Genomic DNA, 27636 nt, shown 5'->3' on the forward strand with positions numbered 1-27636 from the left:
ATGGATAGATAGATAGATAGACAGACGGATAGATAGATAGATAGATAGATAGATAGATAGATAGATAGATAGATAGATAGATAGATAGATAGATAGATAGATAGATAGATAGATAGATGTGTGTGTGTGGATAATTTTTGTTGTTTTAATCACTGATAACATAAAAGAGGCAGAATATAATATCATTAAGTAAAGTACAAGTAGTTGAGTAATTAATTACTTTCCACCACTTTTGTTGGTAAAGAAACTTGTAGGATTTAGTCGGTTTATATTTTTAGTAAAATCAGTTGCTGAGATCTGTGAGCAGTATGCACATTACATTTATATATTTAAGATAAATTCACTTTGTTGTTTCTTAATTTATTAAATTAAAACCTGAAGTTTGTGCTAAACATGAAGTGAAATACGAGAAAAAGACATTAACCCTGTCACTGCCAGGTAAATCTCTCACAGTAAACAGTTTTCAATCTGGTGTCTGTGGCCACTATCCTGCACTGGTGAACCAGTAGTGATGCATTTTACAATAACCAGCTGTTGTCCCCTGGCTCGGTGGGTGTCAGGGCAGTGGTCATAAACCCTGTTGCTGCTGTAGATGTTAACAAACAGACAGACAACTTTAGCTCGTGTTCAGGTCAGCTGTAGGATTTATTCTGCTACACAAAGAAATACTCAACAGTTTACTTTATCACAAATGACAAATAGGTCGCTGAGGTGATTAACAAAACAATTCCTGTTAAGTTACTTTCAATAACAGACATCACATCCTTTGAAAATAAACTAGCAACCAGCAGTATATGTGAATACCTGTCAAACTGAAGCACTATAACATAATATACATATAGATTATAACAATATGAATATCCTCGTTCTTGAGTTACACTTGAAATACATTATATATAAAACCATAATATACAGTTTTACAGTGAGTAACCACCAAACTCCACTCTCATTCTACTGCCACTGCTTTGACACAAATCCACAAATCAACTTCTATTACAAAGTTAGCAATAAACACACATTAAGTAAGCAGAAAACCAGTTAAACAAAAATAAAAGTATACGAACTAGCCCGTTACATCCCTTCGGCTCAGTTTACACAACAAAACAACCCCAGTGTGTGTCTCATTAGTGTCCATTGTATTACCTTTACTCGTTAGCAACAACGTTAGCATACCTAGCATCATCTACACGGTGTTGTTAACTTCCTAAAGTCTATTTTAGGGGAAAATATCTGACTCAATAGCTCAATATTTAAAAGAGCATTGTCTCTCTACCTTTCTTTTCTATGACCTCCTTGCTTTAACTGTTAAGACATTATAACATTAGCTTCAGTAGTTCTGGGCTTGTTTCTACAAATCTTTGGTTATTTTACAGTCCATCAAACCCACTGAGTCACAGATTAACATATACTTATCATATACTTAACGTTAGCATACCTAGCATCATCTACACGGTTTTGTTAGCTTCCTAAAGTCTATTTTAGGGGAAAATATCTGTCACCATGTTCAAGCAAATGTTATCTTATGTCCACATTAAATCAGCAAGGTAAACACTGGCTGCTGCTGCTGGTGTTAAAAAGTGTTAAAAAAGAAAAGACGTTGACTTGATAAGGAGACCCTGTTTAAATCTGCAGTGTGAAACGTTTGTCTTCGCCTTATTAACAACATTAGTACATAACACTGTTTATTTATTGTGTTCATTTATCACAAAGCTAATATAAAAGTAATAAAAACTCTCACCTACCGTCTTTCTCTCAGAGGACACACGGTGGCGCTGTCTGTTGGGAACCGTTACGACCGTTAAATTTTAAATGATTGAATCTTCTTGCAGGGGGCGCTCCTCTCTCCTCCTTCCTCACAGTCTCTGTTCAAAATGCAACTTGTAGATGTTTTTATCATTACACATTACACACAAACCTTTATAAGATTTACACACATTTATTTAAAAAAAAAATCACAATCTGTTGTTCACAGCATATGGTTCTTAATTTAGGATATGAGACTCCCCCTCCTCCTGTAAAATGGTCTCACCCACTTCTCTACTTTTAAAAGCCAGCACATTGAATCATCATTGATTTAATGTTGGCATTTCAACCATAAAATTCGTCACTTGGTGGCACTGTTTTCTTCTTTGTATTTTGCATTTCATTTCAGCAAATAAGTTAAAGAATAAAGAAAACGGACAATCTAAAGTTGGTGAATTCCCTGGAAATAGCTAAGCACTTTAACACTAATTTATATGTCAAATAACAGTCATTTATACACAAAGACAGAAAAAATAAACAAAATAAAAATAGATGAGGCTGAGGATAAAAATGCTCTTAGTTACTTTATTTGTACAGATGTATATATCAGTAGAAGCAATTTATTCATAGGGAGCATGTACAATGTTAATTAGAAATGTTACCATTTAATTTAGTTTTAAATAGACTGATGGAACCGCAGCTCCTCATGTCACCAGGTAGGTCTGAATCCACGCCCCCACTCCGCCTATTCAGATGTGTATAAACCTCATCAAACCAAACTTAAAGAGCACTTTACATAAAACTAACACATACAGAAAGAAAATAAACCAGTAAAACAGACACAAGGTTCAAATGTAAGATGAACAGTATATAAAACAAAATAATTGGTAGATCAGTGGATAAAAATGAGTTTGAAGAAGTGAGACTTAGGGTTGAGTCACATGATCTCACCTCTGAGTTTAAGTTAAATAATTATTGTTAAAGACACCTGATTGGTTTACCTGTATATAAAAGCTACATACCTCTATTTTTAATATTTACATATAGAGACACTGACATTAAATCTGGAGCAATGAAGAGTGTTTAAAAGTAATCAATCAAATCTTTCAAATAAAAAAATATATTTATATGTATGACATAACGTCTGTTTCTTATTTCATCTTCATCAACAAATATCAACTTCAACTAAATCCAGAGATGTTCAGTTTGTAGTCAGTTAAGAGACTTAAGTGAAGACGACAAAAATCCAGATCCAGACTCCGGTCCAGATGGATCATCAGGATCCAGCTGATCATCTCTCAACACTCCTGGATGTTCACTCACACTCTGACAGAGATCATCGGTATCTGATGAGAGAAGAAGAAAGAACAGAGGTGATAAATGAGTGTTTAGTGAGACTCACTTCATCAGCTGTCAGTCAGTGATGCAGCACATCCAGTATAAAGAGCAGCAGGGACTTCAGTCCTGTTCAGACCAGAAGTGGAACAGCTGTGCAGCGTAGCTTGCTTCCTTTCAGCTCTCATGTTAACGTGTTGGAGTGAACACACTGAGCTCAAAGCTCACACACCTGCACACACTTTTACTATCAAGTATGTTTCCTCTGCAGATTTCACTGAAGTACACAGAGGAAATAAAGTGCTGAGAGTCATGAACACATCATTACTGCAGAAACAGAGACATTCACTCATCAGTTTACTGATGGATTTACTGCTGATACATGTCAACTCTTATCAAAGTTTAAAGCTACAGAGTCTCTGTGGGATTTGAAGATGTTTCCTGCTGTTAAATCATCACATGACAATCAGTCAGAGCTCTCAGATAAAAAGCTGCTGTGATTCCTGGACTTCAGCAGAGGTTCTGGTCTGTATAAAGACCACATGGTTACTAAACATAATGTTGCTTGTGTTAAATCAGAGCCAGGGATTTGCAGGCTGCAGTCAGACTGATCTTAAAGCTCTGACAAAGATGAACTGATCAATTGTTTAGTGTTGAAATGAGAGAACAAACACTTTGAGATCAGATTTGATGGTGTGACAGTTTGATGATGAGGATCACTGTATCTACACATCTTGTAAGGCTGTCAGCTGTAATCCAGCTTTATTTCCTGCAGACTAAAACACAACAACAACAGTCGTCTTCACATCAACTCAAACACATGATCACAACAAGCTTCTGGCTCATCTGATTGGCTGACTGTTCTCTCTCTCTGTCTTTCTGTCCAATCCTAAAGCCTGTCACCATTCTCCTCTCACAGCTTCACTGAGGAAAGCAGCACTGAGAAGGTTGGAGGTTCACCAGGAAATACTGGATCTTTCGTTTCATTCTGACTGTGTTTAATAATAAACTGCTGAAACCAGCACAGACTGACTCCAACTCTCTACTGACCTCAGAGTCTCCAGTCTGCAGTCTGGACTCTGCTGAAGATCAGACAGCAGCTTCACATCTGAATCCTTCAGGTTGTTAAGTCTCAGATCCAGCTCTCTCAGATGGGAGGGGTTGGACTTCAGAGCTGAGGCAAGATAAGCACAGCTGATCTCTGACAAACTGCACCACCTCAATCTGAATAAATAATAAAAGATGTCAGTTTAGAAGACAAAGTTCATTTTTGAAATCATTAAATGTTTCATAATCTGTTCAGAGCTGAAGAAGGTTTAAATGTAAACTCAGCTGAACCCAACAGGATGCAGGTTAAAAACTGTCAAATACAAACAGTGAAAAAGAGATTTTAACATTCAGAACCATATTCATGTGTGTGGCAGTAATCATTCCTCCTGTCCATACTGACTGTGAAGTGGTCTCTTCCTAACACAGCTACACTGTAGGAAATGACTTCATAAGTTCAGTTGAAGCTTATATGAGGCTTTGACAGTCTGGTAGATTCACACTTGATGTGTCTGACTCAAAGTTTCAGAATATTTAGAACTAAATTCCCTCTTTGAGTTTGGATCCCTCCACTGCAGCTCAGCAAGGAAACACTGAAGAAACACAAACATACTTACTTGATATGTGGAACTCAGACTGCTGAAGCCTCATATTAGTTTAAACTCTGGAAGTCATTTTTACACACAACAAGACTGTGGATTTTAAATTCCTGAAAACATTTAAATTCTACAGATTTGTGTTCAGCAAATCCTGAAAATTATGAACCAAACATTTGAAACTTCAGTGAAGAATTTGAATTGAATATATAGAAAAAAAACTAGTAAAGCTACAGTCAGTGAACTGACCCCAGAGTCTCCAGTCTACAGTTTGGACTCTCCAGTCCAGCAGACAGACGCTTCACTGATGAATCAGACAGTTTGTTGTTACTCAGGTCCAGATCTGTCAGATGAGGGTTGGACTTCAGAGCTGAGGCCAAAACTTCACAGTGAGCCTCTGAGAGTCCACAGTCAGAAAGTCTATAACGACACATATATTACAACATAAGTTATCATGAAAGAGGACACTTTATAATTACTTCATGCATTTGATGATGAAACAGTTTAACATTCATTATGTTGATTAACATTTGATCTTCACATCAGTGGTTCAGATCATCTTTTTCTTTTTTTTAATACTTTAAAATCTTTGTTTTGTGAGGCATTTTATTCCTTTAATGGACAGTTGAGAGATAAACAGGAAACAAGAGGAGAGAGAGACAGAGAATGACATGCAACAAAGGTCCACCACCAGAATCAAAGCACAGACCAGTAAGCTACCAGAACACTCCCAGTTCAGCTGATGCTGTCTCACTGTGCTTGAATGAAACAATCATTCTCATCACTCTCTCTCATACCTGCAGACTTTTAATCTTTGTTTTGCTTTAATCTTGCAGATGAAGGAGAGAACATGGAGTTACATTGAGGCTTCATAATGTGCACAGTGTGTCTGTGTGATCTGATCCCATGTCTGTCTCCACAAAGTTAACATGAGGACATCTTCATTAGAAAACCACTTTTACTGTCCACTATTTTTAATGTGACTGCAGGATATTTTGACTCAGTTCAACTCAGTGAACAGTTCCAGTTGAGAAAGATCATCTCTCTTTGCTACCTGCTGCTGTCAGGTTCACATCCATAAGCAGCTACATTTACTGACTGTTCACAAACACTAATGAAACTAATGACCTGACCATATTACACCTATGCATCATTAAACATGTATGTTATTTTCTGTTATATGTGCGTGTGTGTGTGTACGTTTGCGTGTTTGTGTGTAATAAGTTCAGTTGAAGAAAAAAAAAACTCCCCTAAACCAAAGCTACAGTTGGGTCATAAGTTCAGACAGTGAACTTACCTCAGAGTCTTCAGTCTACAGTTTGGACTCTCCAGTCCAGCAGACAGATGCTTCACTGATGAATCAGACAGCTTGTTGTTACTCAGGTCCAGATCTGTCAGATGAGGGTTGGACTTCAGAGCTGAGGCCAAAACTTCACAGTGAGTCTCTGAGAGTCCACATTCAGAAAGTCTGTAATGACACATATATTACAACATATGTTATCATGAAAGAGGACACTTTATATTTACTTCATACATTTGATGATAAAACAGTTTGACATTCACTATTTTGATTACTATTTGATCTTCACATCAGTGGTTCAGATCCTCTGTTTTATATATTTTTAAACATTTGTTTTCTGAGACATTTTATTCCTTTAATGAACAGTTGATAGATAATGACCAGTAGTTTATGGAGGCTAATGTTGGTTAATGTTAGCAAACTGACATTACTTAATGAGTTACATGTTCAATTCAAATAATATTGAATAATTAATAACAATTAATATTACAATGATTCTTCAACTTCACAACACCTTTTAAAAAACAAGCTTACAAAATGCTGTAAAGATGTAATAACTGTTTAAAAGTTGTTAAAAATAGAATAAATACATTGTAATTCAGAATCGGATAAAACATGATTTTAAATCCTACTGTGTTGATTATTATTATGCTGATTATATATCATGTAATAATAACTTTACTGCATTCACTGATAACTGTTAATACTAGGGATGCTCGATATTGACTTTTCTGCCGATATCCGATATTCCGATATTCCCCTACTCTTAATTTCCGATACCGATATCACCCGATACCGATATTTGCAGGCTTTTTACACCAAACCTGTGAGGTAACAACATAACATATCTCCTATTGTTGAATTAACACATTATGCCTAATTTTATTGTGATGCCCCACTGGATGCAAACATAAATGCAACATGGCTTTCCACATGTAAACACTGTCTGTGCAAAATAAGAGAACAACTTCAATTTAAGTTATGGAAAAAAGTGCCAATATGGCACTACCATTATTATTATGATGCTTTGCAGTAATTGCAAATTACAAATGTACTATCCGTAGGGAACACTTGGAAATAGTTCCAAACGACAGACATAAGCCCTGTTTCTGGAGGCGGGACCTTTTATAGGAACGTCCTCTCACTCGCTCCTCTCAGCTGTTGTGTTTCCATAGCATAGTATGACCCAGATAGGAACCACCCAGGCGGGGAGTTTTGGTCTTCTGAAATGATGCCAATGCGGAAGTAACTTAAAACTGCATTCTATCAAAAGGCCACCAGGGGGCGACCATTTTGGTGTTAAAATGACTTCCGTCTCTATACAAGTCAATGGAGAATTCACCAACTTCTCACTTGATTTCTAACCTCAGTAAACGTTTTCAAAATGTGTTTATGGTCTCAATCGCTAGTTTAAAGCCTTCTTCAATGCAGTATGATGTTCATTTGGGACATTTTGGCCTCCCTGATTTTATATGTGACGATAAAGCAGGGTATGCATTAGGGCGTGGCTACGTCGTGATTGACAGGTTGATTGGTTCACAGGTTCAGGAGGGCGCCTCATGCTCCTCCTGATGCCCATATAAGTAGAATCCGTGTTTTTATTTTTCCCGGCATGCACCGGAAATTTTCAAGATGGCGCTGCTCAGATCCGAAACTATTGGTTTCCGAGCAGCAGTCCACAAACCAATGGGTGACGTCACGGATGTTACGTCCATTATATATACAGTCTATGGAACCACCGGTCTCTGACAGTGACGTCACAGAGGCGACTCCCCGAAAGCATAACAGAGAAAATGACAACGAGGAGTTAAACCTTATTTCTGTTTGTGTTTTCGAAGAATCGGATAAAAAATATAATAACTTTACTGCATTCACTGATAACTGTAAAATACTGATATATGTTGTGATAAAATGCTGCTGTAATAAAACCTCAACCACAACCTATAAGACAAACATTTGAAAATTCACAGAAGAATTTTAATTGAATACAAAGGAAAAAACTAGCAAAGCTACAGTCAGTGAACTGACCTCAGAGCCTTCAGTCTACAGTTTGGACTCTTCAGTCCAGCAGACAGACGCTTCACTGCTGAATCAGACAGGTAGTTTCCACTCAGGTCCAGATCTGTCAGATGAGGGTTGGACTTCAGAGCTGAGGCCAAAACTTCACAGTGAGTCTCTGAGAGTCCACAGTCATAAAGTCTGTAATGACACATATATTACAACATATGCTAACATGAAAGAGGACACTTTATATTTACTTCATGCATTTAATGATGAAAACAGTTTGACATTCATTATTTTGATGAACATTTGATCTTCACATCAGTGGTTCAGATAATTTTGTTGTTTTCTTACTTTATTTTCTGTGCTTTAGATATTGTTGTATAAATGACCATACCTATTTAAATAATACAGTATTGAATAATGAATAATAGTAGTTATTATTATTATAATTTAAGTTTATAATGTGCTGTAAAGGTATGAAAACTGTTGTAAATTGTTACAAATAGTAAAAACGTAACTGCATTCACTGGTAACTGTAATCACTGATATATGTTGTGATAAAATGCCTCTAAAGTCCTTCATTTGTTTTACCAGCTTTGAATGATGGAAAAAAAATATTCCATTTAAATTAAATTTATAAAGTTAATCACATCTGGACTTACTGAGCCTTTCTGCAGTTCCTCACAGCTGGGATCAGTCTCTGTCGTCCCTCCTCTGATGTGTTGTAACTCCACATGTAAAACTCATCCAGAACCTCCTCTGACATCTGCAGCATGTAGGCCAGAGCTGAGCAGTCAAACACAGAGAGTCTCTTCCCTGATCTGTTCTCTGACTTCAGGAACTTTTGGATCTCCTGATGTACTGAGCGGTCGTTCATCTCCGTCAGACAGTGGAAGATGTTGATGCTTCTGTCAGGAGAGATATCCTCCTTGTTCATCTTCTTCAGGTTCTTGATGACTCTCTGGATGGTTTCTGGACTGCTGTCTGTCTGACCCAGCAGGCCTCCTAAGAGACTCTGGTTGGACTCCAGAGAGAGGCCATGAAGGAAGCGGACAAACAGGTCCAGGTGGCCATTTTCACTGTCCAGAGATTTCAGCATGGCTTTCTTCAGGAAGTCATCCAGAGATGTGAAATCATAATGACTGTCAGGTGGGTTGTTTCTGAGGGAGGAGTCACGGCTATCGTTGTTTCTGAACTGAGTTGAAATCTTCTTGAAGAAAGACTTTGGTTTTGATTCTACCAGGAAGTCCTTCAGTACCTCTGTGTTGCTGCTGGTGTAACAGTGGTACATGTAGACTGCAGCCAGAAACTCATGAACGCTCAGATGAACAAAGCTGTAGACTGTTTTCTGGAAGATCACATTCTCTCTTTTGAAGATCTGTGTACAAAATCCTGATAACACCGAGGCCTCTGTGACATCAAGACCACACTGCTCCAGGTCTTCTTGGTAGAACATGATGTTTCCTTTCTCCAGTTGTTCAAACGCCAGCCTCCCCAGCTTCAGAAGAAGTTTCCTGTCAGCCTCTGTCAGCTCCTGTGGACTCGTCTCATGTCCTTCATCATACTTCTTCTTCTTCCTCTTTGTCTGAACCAGCAGGAAGTGTGAGTACATGTCAGTCAGGGTCTTGGGCAGCTCTCCTCTCGACTCTGTAGTCAACATGTGGTCCAGAACTGTAGCAGTGATCCAGCAGAAGACTGGGATGTGACACATGATGTGGAGACTCCTGGATGTCTTGATGTGTGAGATGATTGTGCTGGACTGCTCTTCATCACTGAATCTCCTCCTGAAGTACTCCTCCTTCTGGGCGTCAGTGAAGCCTCGTACTTCTGTTACCCTGTCCACACATGAAGGAGGGATCTGATTGGCTGCTGCAGGTCGGGAAGTTATCCAGATGAGAGCAGATGGAAGCAGCTTCCCCTTAATGAGGTTTGTCAGCAGCACGTTGACTGATGACTTCTGTGTGACATCAGACACGACCTCACTGTTGTTGAAATCCAGTGAAAGTCTGCTTTCATCCAGGCCGTCAAAGATGAACAAAACTTTACAGACAGCGAGCTTCTCTGCTGTGAGCTTCTGTAATGTTGGATAGAAAACATGGATCAGCATGAGCAGACTGTACTGTTCATCTTTGATCAAGTTCAGCGACCTGAACGAGAACAGAATCAGCAGACTGATATCTTGGTTTTCGGAGCGCTGTGCCCAGTCCAGAGTGAACTTCAGCACTGAGAAGGTTTTTCCAACACCAGCGACGCCGTTCATCAGAACCACTCTGATGTGTTTCTGTTGGTCAGGTAAGACTTTAAAGATGTCCTGACACTTGATTGGAGCGTCATGGAGGGTCTTCATCTTGGAAGCTGTTTCAAGCTGCCTCACCTCATGTTGGGTATTAACCTCTTCCCTCTGTCCCTCTGTGATGTAGACCTCAGTGAAGATGCTGATGAGGAGGATTTCACTTCCTGCTTCATCAGTTCCTTGAGTCACACATTCACATGTGCTGCTCAGACTGATCTGATGTTCACCTAAAACCTCCTGCAGACCACTTTCTGCTGAAAGAGAAGAAAACATTTATAATTAAACAGAAATCAGTGTGACTGTTAATGTTCAGTAGGATAGAGGAGGTAGATTCCTGTCCTGTTTTCAGAGATGATGACATCAGCAGACAGATCTTCTTACTTTGTACAGTGCTGGTCTGACTGTCTGTCTGCAGTCCAGGTCTGGTTCTGGATCTTTCTGCACACTGGGGACAGGAGAAGTCTCCTGATGAAGCATACTGGTCCCAGTATGAGGTGATGCACTGTCGGCAGAACCAGTGTCCACAGCTGGTAGAGACTGGATCCTTCAGGATGTCCTGACACAAAGAACAGCAGGACAGCTGCTCCTCCACAGAAACAGCCCTCCTCTTCCTCTCTCTGTGGACATGAACACATTCTTTATGACACATGACATTCGTGGAGGCTAACCAACAGCTACACATAAACATTCAATTTGAAATAAAATAATAGAAACAGTCTCTTACTTTGTGTCTGAGGGTCCAGGTTCGTTACTGAACTTTGGAGGATGTTCTTTAGACCAGTCACTCTTCATAGACAGACAGCTGGATATTAGAGACTCTGCTCCTTCCTCCTCTTCCTCCTCTTCCTCCATCTTCTGGAGTCTGAGAGGTAAACCAGTAACACTGGAGACACACACACACATACACAGTATAATAAATCCAGTCCTGCCTCTCAATTTAGTAACTTCTCATTAGTTTGCAGGCCAGCTGACAGTCTTGCCTGTGTCCCATATTAGAGATTCTGCTCTCTGTCTGTAGTGCTTATGTTGCCCAATCCTTTGGGTCATTTGGTTTTGCTCATTTTTGTTATTTGATTTAATATTTTGCTGCAGTCTTAATTAGATTGTGGTGTTATGTTCTTGAGTTTTGCATTCTGGGATAGTTTGATTTATGTTGGGTTGTCATTCAGAGGTGTTGTATTTTCTGGGCTTTGGTTTCTCTGTGTTTCCCTTGTGTGTTCCTTCACTCTTCCTCACACCTGACCTGCATCTTCCTCACTAGTCCTGCTCTGCTCCTCATATCTTCCCCAGCCTGCCCTTGTGTTGTTCCACCTGATACTTGTTGTCTGACTAGCTCAGTTGGTATTGAAGCTTAGTTTTCAGTTCACTCTTTGTTGAGTCATCTATTCAGTTCAATTGGTCTTGTATTTGGGTTTTACCCATCTCAGCCAGCTTTTGTTTTTTTCAAGTACATCCCAGAATAAAGATGTTTTTCTTCTGCCCTGATTTTGCTTCTGGTCTCTGCATTTGGGTCCACATGCGCTGCTAGTGTGATAGTAATATGTCATATCAGCATTATTTAGTTGATCTTAACAGATGATTGTGTTAATATTTCATTTGAAAGTTTTATTTGCATCTACAGCTGAAAACAGATGTGAGAGTCAAGATAGACTACATGATATATCAAACTCTACAGGAGATATATTTAGTGTTTCTACATGAAGTTAAGATGAATGTATCAGTTACTGACATTTTCATGAGCTGCACAGCTTTATTAAACCCATCAGCTGCCACTTTATATGTAGATGGCTATACCTGCAGCAGAAAATCTTCAGACGCTCAATAATAACTGATGGAGACAGCTGTAGTAGAGTGTGTGTGTCAGTGGTGTTTGTTTTTAAATGCAATATTTCAACACATTTTACATTAGAAAGAGTCTCTTACTTTGTGTCTGAGGGTCCAGGTTCATTACTGAAGTATGGAGGTTCAGGTTTAGACCAGTCACTCTTCATAGACAGACAGTTGGATATTAGAGACTCTGCTCCGTCCTCCTCTTCCTCCTCTTCCTTCATCCTCTGGGGTCTGGGAGGTAAACCAGTAAGACTGGAGACACACACACATATACATATAATAAATCCAGTCTTGCCTCTCAATTTAATAACTTGTTATTACTGTACAGGCCAGTTGACAGTCTGGGACAATTTAATCTCAGAAGAACCCCCAAATAGTAAATGCGTAAAACAGATACTGGTTGTGTAAGATCACTAAATTTGACATTAGCCTCTGTTCCATGCTTCTCTGACTCTGAGTCAGGCCATGTCTCCCTCCCTCGCTCACTCCATCTAGGCAGAGAGCTCCTCCCCCTCTCATCTATAGGCTGGCTCCTTCCTTCTCTCTGTCTCCTACTATCTCCTGTGTAACAGGTCTAACCTGCTCCGATCTTGTTTACTGGCTGCAGCTGGATCTCTCCTCTCTAACGCATTTCATTTTTAGGTTTTATCTTTGTCTTAAAACTATCTCCATTGTAGTGTAACAGGTCAAACCACTTTAACTACACCATGTGTGTTTTCTACTCTTCACAAAAATAAAATAGAGTGCAGCATTGTGTCACGTTACATCACTTTGAGGACGCAGAAACCAGGAAATAAAAAACAGTAAACAACTTTTAAAGACGTTTTATATATTTTATATTCTTCTGACTCAGTTTCATGCACTAAACTATTATTATGAAAAATAATCAACAGATTGATCACTAATGATAGTAATCATTGTTTGCAGTCCTGATATTAACACTCACCTGCCTCAGACTTGTTGTTTTCCTTTTTCTCTGCAGACTATAAAATGGAGCCTGGCTTAATACTTTCACTTCACGTTTTCCTACCTGTTTGTTCCTCCTCCCTCCTCTAACTGTGTTAGGTTACTTTGAAATTCACTTCTTTGTATTGTAATACTGCCACCTAATGTACAGCATGTAGTATGTAGGCCAGGATCCATATGACATTATTCTGAGAATGAATTAATGAATTAATAAATAAATAAATAAACAGGGTATTCTATTAAGCAATCCAGTATTTATTAGGAAATCTATTACTCCTCTCTGTGTTTCTCACACCTTATCTCCATGTGTTCCTAATATTCCTTCCAAGTCCCATCCTTATCCAGCCTGTCTCACCCTTTGTTGTAACCTTACGCTTTCTTTATTATGTATTTGTCACTATGCACTTTCTTTCTGATTAGTGCTTTGCCTTCACTTTTTCCAAATGATATGTCGATTACATAATGATATGTCAAGTACCAAAGATATCTATCCTCAATATTTGAATTCTGAATAAAAATTGAAAAACTTCTCACAAAATATCTTCCCTGATTGACTTCAAAGTCTGTAAACCTTAAAAGAATTGCTACAGAGTCTGTACACAACACCACTCTGTCTGGTCTCACTTCTACTGAAGACCATAAATCATTGTCATCATCTCAGCTGTATAAACTGATATTTTATCTGTACTTCTATTCCCTAAATATATCAGAAATTGTGCAGTGTTTACTCCTGTTCACACATGATTATTATGGTCTTTTATGTCATCAGTAATTATGCGCAAGTAGTTATAAAAGTTATTTCTAATATACTGGTTTACACAGTGCCCATTTCTCTTCCTACCCAATCTTTCCTCATTTCCATGATATTAAGACCAACTTTAGTTATGGGAAATAACATTAACTAATTGGATTGGGTTAATGTTACATTCTTCTGATTCATCTTTTATCTTCTATCCAAATCAATTTCATGTAAATGTGTTATATTTACAACATTCATAGTACACTAATTGTGTTGGTATTGTCTTTCCCACATCATCTAAACTGAATCCAGCAAGCTAATGAAAGTTGGTCTCTTCTTAACTCTAAAATGAATTTTTCTCCCGATTCTATCAGCACAGCATTTCTTTGAGTTGTTCTGATGGCACCAATATCAAGTCATATATCATGAATCATTATATCATAAGACTTGGCTGCTGCCCCAAAAATAAAACATCCATAGTCAATTGTTGATCTTATTCATGTCCTGTTAGTACCTCCTTATCTGCTCCCCAATTATCCAGATATAACTCATTAAATAATTACATTTAGTTTAAAGTTTCTCGATATGTGTCTTGCATGTATATTTTAAATCTAGCCATATTCCTAGGTATTTAAATTTCTTTACTTTTCCCCATCAGTTGGCCATATAAATGGAGACTCGGTTCACCTATCTTTGTCTTCCTACTGAAGTAAATATAACAAGACTTACTAGTTGAAAGTTTCAATCCCCAGTTACAGTATGTGACTATTGTTTGACCTTTATGATAGCCTCCTTACGGTTTCTCAACACAACTGCCTCATGTCTCCCTCTTGTCCATATAGCCCCATCATTCAAATATAGTGATGAACATATTCTTTTGTCTAGATTCATGAAAATTAAAGACCAACCGATATGGGATTTTAAAAACTGATACCGATTTTAGAGTGGAAAAATCCACTGATAACCAATATGGTGGCCGATATAATGATTTTTTGAACTGGAATAAAAATAGACCTTCTCTATGTAGATTGTTCACTGATATGAGGCTGCTTTATTAATCAAGAAGCCTAACTAATGAAGTATATTTAATGTTGTTATCAATTCTAGGAATTTACACTAACAAAATAGAGAATAAATAAAAAATAAAATGGCAAAATAAACATCAGTACTGTATCAGTATTATTTCAATTGATTGCAATAAAGATAAAGAATAAAGAAAACAAACAATCTAAAGTTAGTAAAATTCCTGGAAATAACCAAGTGATTTACTAAAAATGTACAGGTCAAATAAATGTCAGATATTCGTCTTTATACACAAAGACAGAGAAAATAAACACAATAAAAATAGATGTTACACATTAAACTGAAGCTTGACAGGATAAAAACGCTCCTTTATTTGCGCAGATGTAGATATCAGTAGAAACAATTTATTTATTTGGAGCATGTACAGTGTTAAATATAAATGCTCCTCATGTCATCAGGTAGGTCTGAATCCACGCCCCTACTCCGCCTATGCAGATGTGTATAAACCTCCTCAAACCAAACTTACAGAGCACTTTACATAAAACTAACACATACAGGAAGAAAATAAACCAGTAAAACCGACACAAGGTTCAAATTTAAGATGTACAGCATATGAAACAAAATAATTGGTAGATCAGTGGATAAAAATGAGTTTGAAGAAGTGAGACTTATCAAACAGGCTGATCCAAAGCTATTTTAAAGAGCTTTAAGGACACATAAGTCAACAGGAGGTTCAGCTGGAGATGAGTTGGACAGTGGAGAAGATTAATTTCATGTTTTTAATGAAGTTATGTCCCTCAGTCTGTTTGCATCATTATCGCTGTGTGCAGTGTGATACAATACATGCAAGATGCTGCACTAATGTAGAAAACAAGATGTAAAGGATGTGATTGGATAGGGCTGAGTCACATGATCTCACCTCTGAGTTTAAGTTACATAATTATTGTTAAAGATGCCTAATTTGTTTACTTCCATATAAAAGCTACATACCTCTATTTGTAATATTTACATATAGAAACACTGGCACAATCTGGAACAATGAAGAGTGTTTAAAAGTAATCAATCCAATCTTTCTAATAAATAAATAAATAAAAAAACCCTGAAAGAATCTGGTCCCATATTTATAAGGCTCATAACAACTGTTTGTTTTTTCATCTTAATCAACAAATGTCAACAACCAGAGCTAACTGTTCAGTTTGTAGTCAGTTAAGAGACTTAAGTGAAGACGACAAAATCCAGATCCAGACTCCAGATGGATCATCAGGATCCAGCCGATCCTCTCTCAACAGTCCTGAATGTTCACTCTCACTCTGACAAAGATCATCGGTATCTGATGAGAGAAGAAGAAAGAACAGAGGTGATAAATGAGTGTTTAGTGAGACTCACTTCATCAGCTGACATTCAGTGATGCAGCACATCCAGTATAAAGAGCAGCAGGGACTTCAGTCCTGTTCAGACCAGAAGTGGAACAGCTGCACAGCTTAGCTTGCTTCCTTTCAGCTCTCATGTTGTTGGACGTGTTGGAGTGAACGCACTGAGCTCCAAGCTCACACACCTGCACACACTTTTACTATCAAGTCTGTTTCCTCTGCAGATTTCACTCAAGTACACAGAGGAAATAAAGTGCTGAGAGTCATGAACATATCATTACTGCAGAAACAGAGACATTCACTCATCAGTTTACTGATGGATTTACTGCTGATACATGTCAACTCTTATCAAAGTTTAAAGCTACAGAGTCTCTGTGGGATTTGAAGATGTTTCCTGCTGTTAAATCATCACATGACAATCAGTCAGAGCTCTCAGCTAAACAGCTGCTGTGATTCCTGGACTTCAGCAGAGGTTCTGGTCTGTATAAAGACCACATGGTTACTAAACGTAATGATGCTTGTGTGAAATCAGTTATTTGCAGGCTGCAGTCAGACTGATCTTAGAGCTCTGACAAAGATGAACTGATCAATAGTTTAGTGTTGAAATGAGAGAACAAACACTTTGAGATCAGATTTGATGGTGTGACAGTTTGATGATGAGGACCACTGTCTCTATACATCTTGTAAGGCTGTCAGCTGTAATCCAGCTTTATTTCCTGCAGACATCAACACAACAACAGTCGTCTTCACATCAACTCAAACTCATGATCACAACAAGCTTCTGATTGATCTGATTGGCTGACTGTTCTCTCTCTCTCTGTCTTTCTGTCCAATCCTGAAGCCTGTCACCATTCTCCTCTCACAGCTTCACTGAGGAAAAAGGCACTGAGAATGTTGGAGGTTCACCAGGAAATACTGGATCTTTGCTTTGATTCTGACTGTGTTTAATACTAAACTGCTGAAACCAGCAAAGACTAACTCCAACTCTCTACTGACCTCAGAGTCTCCAGTGTGCAGTCTGTACTCTGCTGAAGATCAGACAGCTGCTTCACATCTGAATCCTGCAGGTCGTTTTCTCTCAGATCCAGCTCTCTCAGATGGGAGGAGTTGGACTTCAGAGCTGAGGCCAGAGAATCACAGCTGGTCTCTGACAAACTACAGTTCATCAATCTGAAAATACAATAAATGAAGTCAATATAAAAGACAAAGTCCATGCTTGAACTTGTACTTGTTTCATAATCTGTTCAGAGCTGAAGAAAGTTTAAATGTAGAAGTTTAGAAAATGTAAACTCCAAACAGCTGAACCCAACAGGATGCAGGTTAAAAACTGTCAAATACAAACAGTGAAAAAGAGATTTTAACAATCAGAACCATATTCATGTGTGTGGCAGTAATAATTCCTCCTGTCCATACTGACTGTGAAGTGGTCTCTTCCTAACACAGCTACACTGTAGGAAATTACTTCATAAGTTCAGTTGAAGCTAATATGAGGCTTTGACAGTCTGGTAGACTCATACTTGATGTGTGTTACTCAAAGTTTCAGAATATTTAGAACTAAATTCCCTCTTTGAGTTTGGATCACTCCATTGCAGCTCAGCAAGGAAACACTGAAGTAACACAAACATACTTACTTGATATGTGGAACTCAGACTGCTGAAGCCTCATATTAGTTTAAACTCTGGAAGTCATTTTTACTCACAACAAGACTGTGGATTTTAAATTCCTGAAAATATTTCAATTTTACAGATTTGTGTTCAGCAAATCCTGAAAATTATGAACCAAACATTTTTAAAAACTAGCAAAATTACAGTCATTCAACTAACCCCAGTGTCTCCAGTCTACAGTTTGGACTCTCCAGTCCAGCAGACAGACGCTTCACTGATGAATCAGACAGTTTGTTGTCACTCAGGTGCAGCTCTGTCAGATGAGGGTTGGACTTCAGAGCCGAGGCCAAAACTTCACAGTGAGTCTCTGAGAGTCCACAGTTATAAAGTCTGCAATGACACATATATTACAACATATGTTATCATGAAAGAGGACACTTTATATTTACTTCATACATTTAATGATAAAAAACTTCATGCGTATTCCACGCATTTGTTACTTCTAGGCTGGATTATTGTAATTCATTATTATCAGGCTGCCCTAACAATTAGCTAAAGACTCTCCAGCTGGTCCAGAATTCAGCTGCATGCGTACTGACAAAAACTAGAAAGAGAGATCATATTACTCCCATTTTAGCTTCCCTGCATTGGCTTTCTGTAAAATCCAGAATAGAATTTAAAATCCTTCTCCTCACTTTATGTACCTACCAGAACACTGCGCTCCCAGCATGCAGGCCTACTTGTGGTTTTTATTAGTATCTCTAAAAGTTGAAAGGGAGGCAGAGCCTTCAGTTATCAGGCTCCTCTCCTGTGGAACCATCTTCCAGATTGGGTCTGGGGGGCAGACACCCTCTCTACATTTAAGAGTAGGCTTAAAACTTTCCTTTTTGATAAAGCTTATAGTTAGGGCTGGCAAGGCTTGTCCTGGACCAGCTCCTAGTTTATGCTGCTATATGCTTAGACTGCCGCAGAACTTACCGTGATGCACTGAGCTCCTCTTCTTCTCCTCCTTCTCTCTATCCATTTACATTCATATGCTATAAATGCATTGACTAACTTAAACTTCTTCCCCGGAGTTCTCTGTGCTCTCTTGTCTCACAGGTAACCTGGGGGCATCGATGATCAGGACCTCATGGATGTTCAGATCTACTGACTGCAGCTATTATTATTTTCAATGTTGATTGATTGTTTGTCACTGTGCCTCCCTCTCCTCTCTCCCGTCTCCCTCTGCTCTTTATTTATCCTTTCTCCCTCTTCTCCTTCTTTCCCTCTTCTCCTCTTCTCTCACTCTCCCTCAACAAAGAACAGTCAAGGAAGATGGTCGGCCACCTAGAGCCCTGTTCTTCCTGAGGTTTCTTCCCGTTAAAGGGGAGTTTTTCTTTGCTGCTGCTCATGTGGGAATGTTGGGTCTCTTTGAATGAAATACAAGAGTATGGTGATTGATTGATTGATTGATTTATATATATATATACATAGAGAGAGAGAGAGAGAGAGAGAGAGAGAGAGAGAGAGAGAGAGAGAGAGAGAGAGAGAGAGAGAGAGAGATATAGAGAGAGAGAGTGTGTGTGTGTGTGTGTGTGTGTGTGTGTGTGTGTGTGTGTGTGTGTGTGTGTGTGTGTGTGTGTGTGTGTGTGTGTGTGTGTGTGTGTGTGTGTGATGTGGGACTGTTTTTGTTTCAATTTGCTGAGCCTCTGCTGGAGACAGCTGTGCAGTGACTTTTGTTAACTCAGAAAAGACACCTGGTAGTAGAATTGATTGTGTCTAATTTGTTAGGTCAGCAAGGGTTTAGCAGTGGTCATTGGTTGGTTTATGTACTTTATTACTTCATAACTTTGTTACTTCTTTTACGTTATTACTTCATTCCTGTATTACTTTGTTACTTTATTACCCTCTCTTCTTCAAATTTCAACTAGGAGTTACAGTATAAATATTGGACCTGTCTCTTAGAACGTCAGAATGACTGTGTGTCCTTCTCCGTGTTGGCATGAAGTAGAGAAAGAAGAGAAAGATTAATCACACTGTGTCTGTAATTCTTCAGAGAAACATCTAGTAAAAAAAATCTACTACAGTGTGTGTGATAAGTTCAGCTGAAACTAATATGAGGCTTTGACAGTCTGGTAGACTTACACTTGATGTTGTAAAAGTGAAGAAGGATTAAGAATTGGTTTGATAATGTTATGCTAAGATTGTGGATGTAGGATTACTGCTTTTGCCTCATCACTGTGTGTCTTGTGGAATGTGTGTTTTATCATCAATAGGAAGCCCATTGCTCTTCCTTTGCCTTTTCTTATATCCAAATAAGGTAGAAGCTCAGAGTCTTAGGTGTGGGGACCCTTGTAAGGTGTCAAGAAATCATTCATGACCTGAGGCTCTGGTTTTGGGGTTGCATGAATGTAAGATGTGCATATGCATATGTGTTCTGCTCCGTGGTCATCTTCTATTGGGTAGAATCATATAGGCTGATATGTTTGACCAAACACAGATGATTTATTTGTTCTCTTAGACACTATAATAGTTTAGGCATACTCTTTGCTCATTGAGATGAGATGATGTCATTCCGTACGTATGCGGTCTCCTTATTGTACAATAATAATTGTTTAATCTTCCACCTAGCAGGGTTTTATGTATTATTTAATATTTGTGTTTAGTGTTGTGACAATTTCCACGACAATGTGTCTGACTCAAAGTTTCAGAATATTTAGTACAAAATTCCCTCTTTGAGTGAACTGACCTCAGAGTCTTCAGTCTACAGTTTGGACTCTCCAGTCCAGCAGACAGACGCTTCACTGATGAATCAGACAGCTTGTTTCCACTCAGGTCCAGATCTGTCAGATGAGGGTTGGACTTCAGAGCTGAGGCCAAAACTTCACAGTGAGACTCTGAGAGTCCACAGTCATAAAGTCTGTAATGACACATATATTACAACAAATGTTATCATGAAAGAGGACACTTTATATTTACTTCATGCATTTGATGATGAAGCAGTTTGACATTCACTATTTTTATTAACATTTGATATTCACATCAGTGGTTCAGATCATCTTTTTTTAAGATATTTTAAAATATTTGTCTTCTGAGGCATTTAATCCTTTAATGGACAGTTGAGAGATAAACAGGAAACAAGAGGAGAGAGAGACAGAGAATGACATGCAACAAAGGTCCACCACCAGAATCAAAGCACAGACCAGTAAGCTACCAGAACACTCCCAGTTCAGCTGATGCTGTCTCACTGTGCTTGAATGAAACAATCATTCTCATCACTCTCTCTCATAGCTGCAGACTTTTAATCTTTGTTTTGCTTTAATCTTGCAGATGAAGGAGAGAAAATGGAGTTACATTGAAGCTTCCATAATGTGCACAGTGTGTCTGTGTGATCTGATCCCATGTCTGTCTCCACAAAGTTAACATGAGGACATCTTCATTAGAAAACCACTTTTACTGTCCACTATTTTTAATGTGACTGCAGGATATTTTGACTCAGTTCAACTCAGTGAACAGTTCCAGTTGAGAAGGATCATCTCTCTTTGCTACCTGCTGCTGTCAGGTTCACATCCATAAGCAGCTACTGTTGAAACTTGAGCTAATTCTACTTGCTAAATCATACGCTATGTGTTAGCTCAGTCTGTGTGTTCGTTAAATGAAAGGATAGGAGAAGATGAGCGGTCTCACAGGCTATTTTATTTAGCAGTAAATGAATAAAACATACAGAGCTCTGGGTCGAGATCTTCCTGTCCCTGATGAACAACAGTGTGTGTCAGTTCATGAAGTCTGACGGCTCTCCTTTCCCTGACCCCTTTTATACAAAAATACAATCAGATATAATGTGTGAGGTGCTGTCGTCTCCTGATTGGCTGTTGATCTGACTCCATCCTCCATCTTCTCACAGTCCAGGATATGTGATCTTCCTGTGACCTCCTTAAACAGGCGCAATAGTGACTTCCATGTGACCCCCTTCTTCTGGAACTACACAATCACCAGACCTCCTGTGGGGGTTTTATGGTTAGTTCTGCATTGTTTAACAAAGGATGGTCAGGGCTCTGACTGAATGTTTGACCCCGCTCTCCTGTTAATAATAAACCTTTAACCTATGCAAGTGGGACGTGTCAACATCCAGAATCTACCTATTTAATTACACTTCAGGGTAAACTGTCTTCATGCATTCTTATTACACAACAAGCTTACTGCTTTCAGATTGTTACACATAGGACCACATATTTATATGAAACAAACAACAAAGTAATTAATCCCCTTATGTGATATTTTAGCAGTGGCCAATTCATAGCATATATCTACAATTCCCCCTTTTGGTCTCATAAACATGAGACCACGAAACATATTCATATTTCATCCTCATCCTCAAACCGATATCCTTCCCCCGCCACCAACGCCATCACTTCCATCTCCAACTGTGGCATCTGGTAAGGAGGAGGAACCTTTCCTTCAATTGCGGTGACAATCAATCTGTTACACAAAGATCTTAGACAGGGAATACAACAACATCCACATAAAATCAACATTCCCATTACACTTACTAGGGACACTAATACAGACACAATCAATCCCCTCCATTTACCAAACCATGATTCCAAGATGCTTTCCAAAGGGTTATCGATGCCTGAGTGTTCATGCATTTCTGAGGATAAGGTTCTCAATCCTTCCAGAGCTCTGGTTACAGAGCCATCCGGTGCAGTGTTGTTTGGGATGAAAGTACAGCACTGATCTCCAAACATGGAGCAGACCCCTCCCTTTTCTGCTAATAACATGTCCAATGCCATTCTATTCTGTACTGTCATCAATGAGGTGGCTGCCAGCTGTTCTGAGAGACCTGCTACTGCATCCCGGGTCTTATTTGCCAAGCGAAGTACATTGTAATGGATGTCATTTATACGATCAACGTTCTTGTTTGGGGTAACTGGAAATAAGGCACTAATCCCCCGTTTCTTGGGCAGCTCTCTTGTTTCCGGGTTTCCCTTTCCCCTCTGTATTTCGATCCCCCATGGCTGATCCCCATAACAACACCAACATAATAACAATAATGCATGATATGATAGTAAACACTCCTAGCCACCACCACCTGTTGTGGTGTGGCTCCCCTGCTGCAATATACATCTTAATACACTCTTCTGATTATTTTTAGCAAGCAAAACTGGCTCAGTTTGCTCAATTGGATTCTAGAAAAACTACTTTTCCGGAAGATTTTCAAACCTTCTTAACCTTATACCAGAATGTTGTCCTCAGGCTGCTGAAAAGAAGAATTCGTTATCAATGCTCCACTATACTCCTCCTTTGTCTTATCTGATCTAAAGTCCTGATTGGAGGGTCTGTGGCAGCACACTGGCTCCAGTGATACCAGCTGTCTCCCTTTCCTTGCAGCCTGAGTGCGTGCGATGTCCTTTCCACCACCTTGAATGGTCCGGTCCACCTTGGCTCTGACCACTTCCGCTTGATGACTTTCAGTAGGACCCAGTCTGTTGTAGGCGGGCTCTGCCTCTCGGGGTCCCCCTTTACAGCTCCAACCTGTTTCGAGAAAGCTGAAACCAAAGCTGTTAGTTGATCATAGTATGGCTTATACCTTACATGAACCCTTTCTCTATCTACCATCTGTACCCCTGCTCCAGGTCCGGGAAACTGTTGACCTGTTCTTAGCTCATAAGGGGTGAACCCTGTAATTGAATTAACTGAGCTTCTGATGGACATTAAGGCTAAGGGCAGAGCATCCACCCAGCTTAATTTAGTTTGAGCACACACTTTTCCTATTTTACCTTTAATGGACTGATTCATTCTTTCCACCTTTCCCTGTGATTGCGGATGGTATACTGCTCCAAACGCGTGTTTCAGTCCTAGCGCTGCTTCTACCTCCTGCAAATCTTTATTCTTAAAGTGTGTGCCGTTATCCGACCTGATTCTTTTTGGAAACCCATACGTCGGAATGTAGTGATTTATCAAAAATTTGATCACTGTTTTTGCGTCTTCCTTCTTTGCAGGCATAGCTTCTGGCCAACCAGTGTATGCATCCACTGCGACCAGGAGATACCTGTACCCGTTTACTCTCTCAATCATATCAGTATAGTCAATCACTATCTCTTGCCCTGGCATTTGTGGAAGAGGAAATTTCCCTTCATGCGGCTTCACTGTTGCTCTCACATTGTATTCTGTACACGTTTTACACTCTCTGATATGATTTTCGATCATTGCTGGCAAAAACGGATGCCACCAATGTGTCAGATGTCTCTGCATCTGTGTTTTTCCGCAATGTGTAAGACCATGTGCTTCGTGGAGCGTGGACGCTATCAATCCGGGGGGCAACACTGGTCGACCGTCCGGTGACCTCCAAACCCCCTCGGATTCCTTAGCCCCCCTTTCTTTCCACACTGTTAGCTCCTGAGGGGAGGCTTTCTGCTGCTCTTTTATTAACATGTTTAAATCGCATGCCGGTAACAAATCATACACTGTTTTCTCGGTCTGTATCATCATGTTTTGAGCCGTATACCCTGCTGCTTTTTTAGCTGCTGAGTCTGCTTCCTGATTTCCTTTTGCTACTGTGGTCTCTGCTTTATCATGACCCCTACACTTAATGACTGCTATTTCTGCAGGTTTCATTAAGGCCTCTGCTAACCTTTTAATGTCTTTTTCATGTTTGATGGGCGTTTTGGCTGCAGTAAAAAATCCTGCTCTGATCCATTGACTCAATTCTACCTGTATCGCTCCCACCACATATGCTGAATCGGTATAAATGTTCACTCTCTTCCCTTCTGCCCATTCTAACGCTGCTACCATTGCTTGTAATTCTGCTAGCTGAGCTGATTCTTTCCCTTCCACTGTGCCTGTCAATACTTCCTCAAACCCGTCTTCTGTTTGCCTTATTACTGCATATGCTGCTTTTAATCCTTCTGTGGGGTGTCTGTAGCAACACCCATCTGTGAACAAAGTTTCTTCTGGGTCTGTGATTGGTTTTGCTTGCAAGTCTGCTCTGACCCTGATATCTCTCTGTACCCTTTCCTCACACCTATGTGGCTCTCCCTCTCCCATGTTATCAGCCATGTTGATTCCTTCATGTGTAAACGTGATGTGTGGCGCGTTTAGAATTTTTTCTAATCTGGTCTGTCTTAGTGATGTCATTGTGAAGGCTGTTGAATTCACAAATGCCACTATACTATGTGTTGTTAACACTGTGAGTGGGTATCCCATGACTATGTGTGCTACTTTTTGGAGAATCTTTGCTACCCCTGCTGCATGTCGTGTGCATGGCGGGTGTCTGTCCTCTGTTGGATCAAGAGTAACACTTATATACATCAGTACCTGCCTACATCCCCCTTTTTTCTGAAAAAGAACACCATTTACTGTGTGCGATTTTTCAGAAACATCCAGGAAGAATGGTTCCTTTAAATCAGGAACACTCAAACCATTCCATTTGTTCTTATATAAGTTCAACAACAGCAGTCACACCTTTTTTCCCCACCAGAATACCACTAGAGGAAATGCTCCAGTGTGTTTCTTCTAACTCTTGATAAAAAAATGCATGCTGTTAAAGCTCGTTACTTTCTCTATCCTAATACAGGGTTGTGTGGAGGGGGTCTGCGGGGGAGTGTAGGGGTGTAGCATCTGAACCCAGGGTTTCCATTAATTGTCCTTCAGGTTCCAGGAGTCCCCAGTATATTTCCCCTCCTGTCCTTTCTGCTGATAGAGATGTGTCTGCTGATAACATCATCTGTGTTCCAGACTGAATCATTGTCTTGGAACAGTGCACAGAGTACCATTTGGAATGTAGGGATCTGCCAACCCTACATGTTCCTGAGTCCTCGGACCCTTGCAGTAGTCATACCCCTTTTCCCCCATCATAGTCTGGGGATACTGCCCTTGTGCAGGGGCTACTGGTGCATACAGGGCCTGGAAGGATGGTCCTGCTGGCTGAGGTGGGGGTGCCCTGGTGCCCTGGTTGACCGCCTACAAAACAGTTGCTGGATGGTTGCACTCTGGATCCTCCGCGACCCCTGCCTCTCCCACGCATTCCTCCCACCACCCTGGCAAATCTACCCCCCTGTTATTGATAAGATCTTGTTGGATATAAATCTGGGGAACAGGCCTGTGGCTGGGGCTGTTGAACTATTTGGTTGGCTGGTTTTTGCGTGTTTTTCTATGCATCATTTAACTGTTTCTTAGCATCATGTAATTGTAATTTCAACAGCTGTATGTGAGCTGACTCAGTATTCTGTTTATCTGCATCTAATTTTACCCTATGTCTTTTCATATGGTGTGTCAAGTGTTTTTCCCACTGTTCAGTGGAACAACCTGGGATGTCAGGGTTGCCTTCCATGGCTTCTTTAACGGCCTCTGGCATTCCTGTCATGATGGCTTTTCTAAACAATGTTGTCTGTAATTGGCCTGACCCTGGATGACTCCCTGCTGTGTCAGTCCACGCACCTTTACACCTCATCAGAAAAGCAGACATGTCCTCACCCTCTTTAAAATGGAAAGTGAGTGAGTGCATCGCCCCCTGTGGAATTGGAAATCGTTCCCTCATAGCACCCCCGATGTCTGTGGCATGTGGTGCAAACGCCTCTGAGTCGGGTAGAGTATTTGTCCCAGCAGTACTTTCAATCTGTTTAATTTCCCACAAACTCAACTGTTTCCCCAACAATGCTCTCCAGTCTCCCAGTGCTAGTTTATGGCCTAACGTGTATTGACAAAACTTTGTCATCCATGTCCCCCCCCCCGCAGTGGGGGGAGGCATCTTATCCAGGATGCAATTCATATCAGTGAAGGAGAAGGGTTGATAAACATCACCTAGGTGGGCCCCCTTGTATATTAATGGCATCTGCATTTTATGTGGTGCTCGCGACTTATCTCTTGAGCGCAGCGCATACGGGGAATCTGATTGTGTAGCGTGTGGAAAAGTGTGCTCTGTATGAACTGTAAGTGTCCCTATGAAGGAGGCTGGATAATCCTGGTCCCCCTCCCTATGTTCTTCTTCCTCCTCTTCCTCATCACTTTCCCTCACCACTTGTCCCCTGTTCAATTCCTCTGTCAACTGTCTATGATGTCTGTCTGCGAACCCCTCCTCTCCTTGCTGACTAGATAGGTGTGGTTCTTTTGTTCCCCACCCTGGTCCCTCAACTGGGGTGGATTGGGCTTTCGGCTGTTCCATAAGTAACGGTCTCCCCTGTCTCTGCCTCTCCCTGCTCTCAATATGTTCCCCTATTACCCTGCTTGTCTCTTCCTTTGCTTCCACTATGCTCTCCTCAATTTGCCTCGTCAGTTCCTTCATGGTGGCAATACCGTCCTGTCCTACTGCTCTCAATCGGTGTCTCACTGCTCTATATTCTTCACCTCCTACCTCAGACATGTCCATTACTCCTTCGTGGACGTACATAAGAGGCATCTGTGTTTGTACTGTCGGATATGGGGGAGGTGTGACGTCCAATTTAGGGTATATTGGAGAATAAGGCCTTGCCTCTATTTTCTCTTCGGGGGGGTCTGCTTTACTGGGGCCGCTTGGTTCCCTCTGTGACATTTCTACGGCTGCACAGGCTAAGGTCATATTATGTATGTGGATTCTTCTCTGTTCCTTTTCTTCTTTTTCCTTTCTCATTACTTTTTGTTTCCTGGCTGTAATTCCACTACTCAATTGACTCCTCACCTTCCCCCACTGTGTCTCTATTGTTAACGTCAGGCTCAGAGGACACCCTCCGTGCTCTGCACCCTCCCTTTCCATATTAGATCCTTTTACTCAGAATAAGTTTTAAGAATTCCTAAATCCATATAATGTGAACACTATGTCAAAAAGTA

The 27636-nt window shown here is 40.0% G+C and overlaps 1 protein-coding gene across 1 annotated transcript; it reads right to left on the minus strand.

The window, feature by feature from the left end:
• Nucleotides 1-4134: 4134 nt before the first annotated feature.
• LOC133985287 (protein NLRC3-like) lies at nucleotides 4135-27361 on the minus strand. Its single transcript, XM_062424882.1, is given in 14 exon segments — nucleotides 4135-4302; nucleotides 4967-5100; nucleotides 5103-5141; nucleotides 5821-5864; nucleotides 6019-6189; nucleotides 8050-8220; nucleotides 8688-10572; nucleotides 10700-10929; nucleotides 11043-11201; nucleotides 12242-12400; nucleotides 22213-22311; nucleotides 23130-23367; nucleotides 25605-25794; nucleotides 26849-27361. Coding segments are annotated over 14 exon segments (4131 nt in total). The 3' UTR covers nucleotides 4135-4203.
• Between the last annotated feature and the right edge of the window lie 275 nt (nucleotides 27362-27636).

This window comes from Scomber scombrus, chromosome 8, assembly GCF_963691925.1.
Source record: "Scomber scombrus chromosome 8, fScoSco1.1, whole genome shotgun sequence".
NCBI classification, from domain to species: Eukaryota; Metazoa; Chordata; class Actinopteri; order Scombriformes; family Scombridae; genus Scomber; species Scomber scombrus.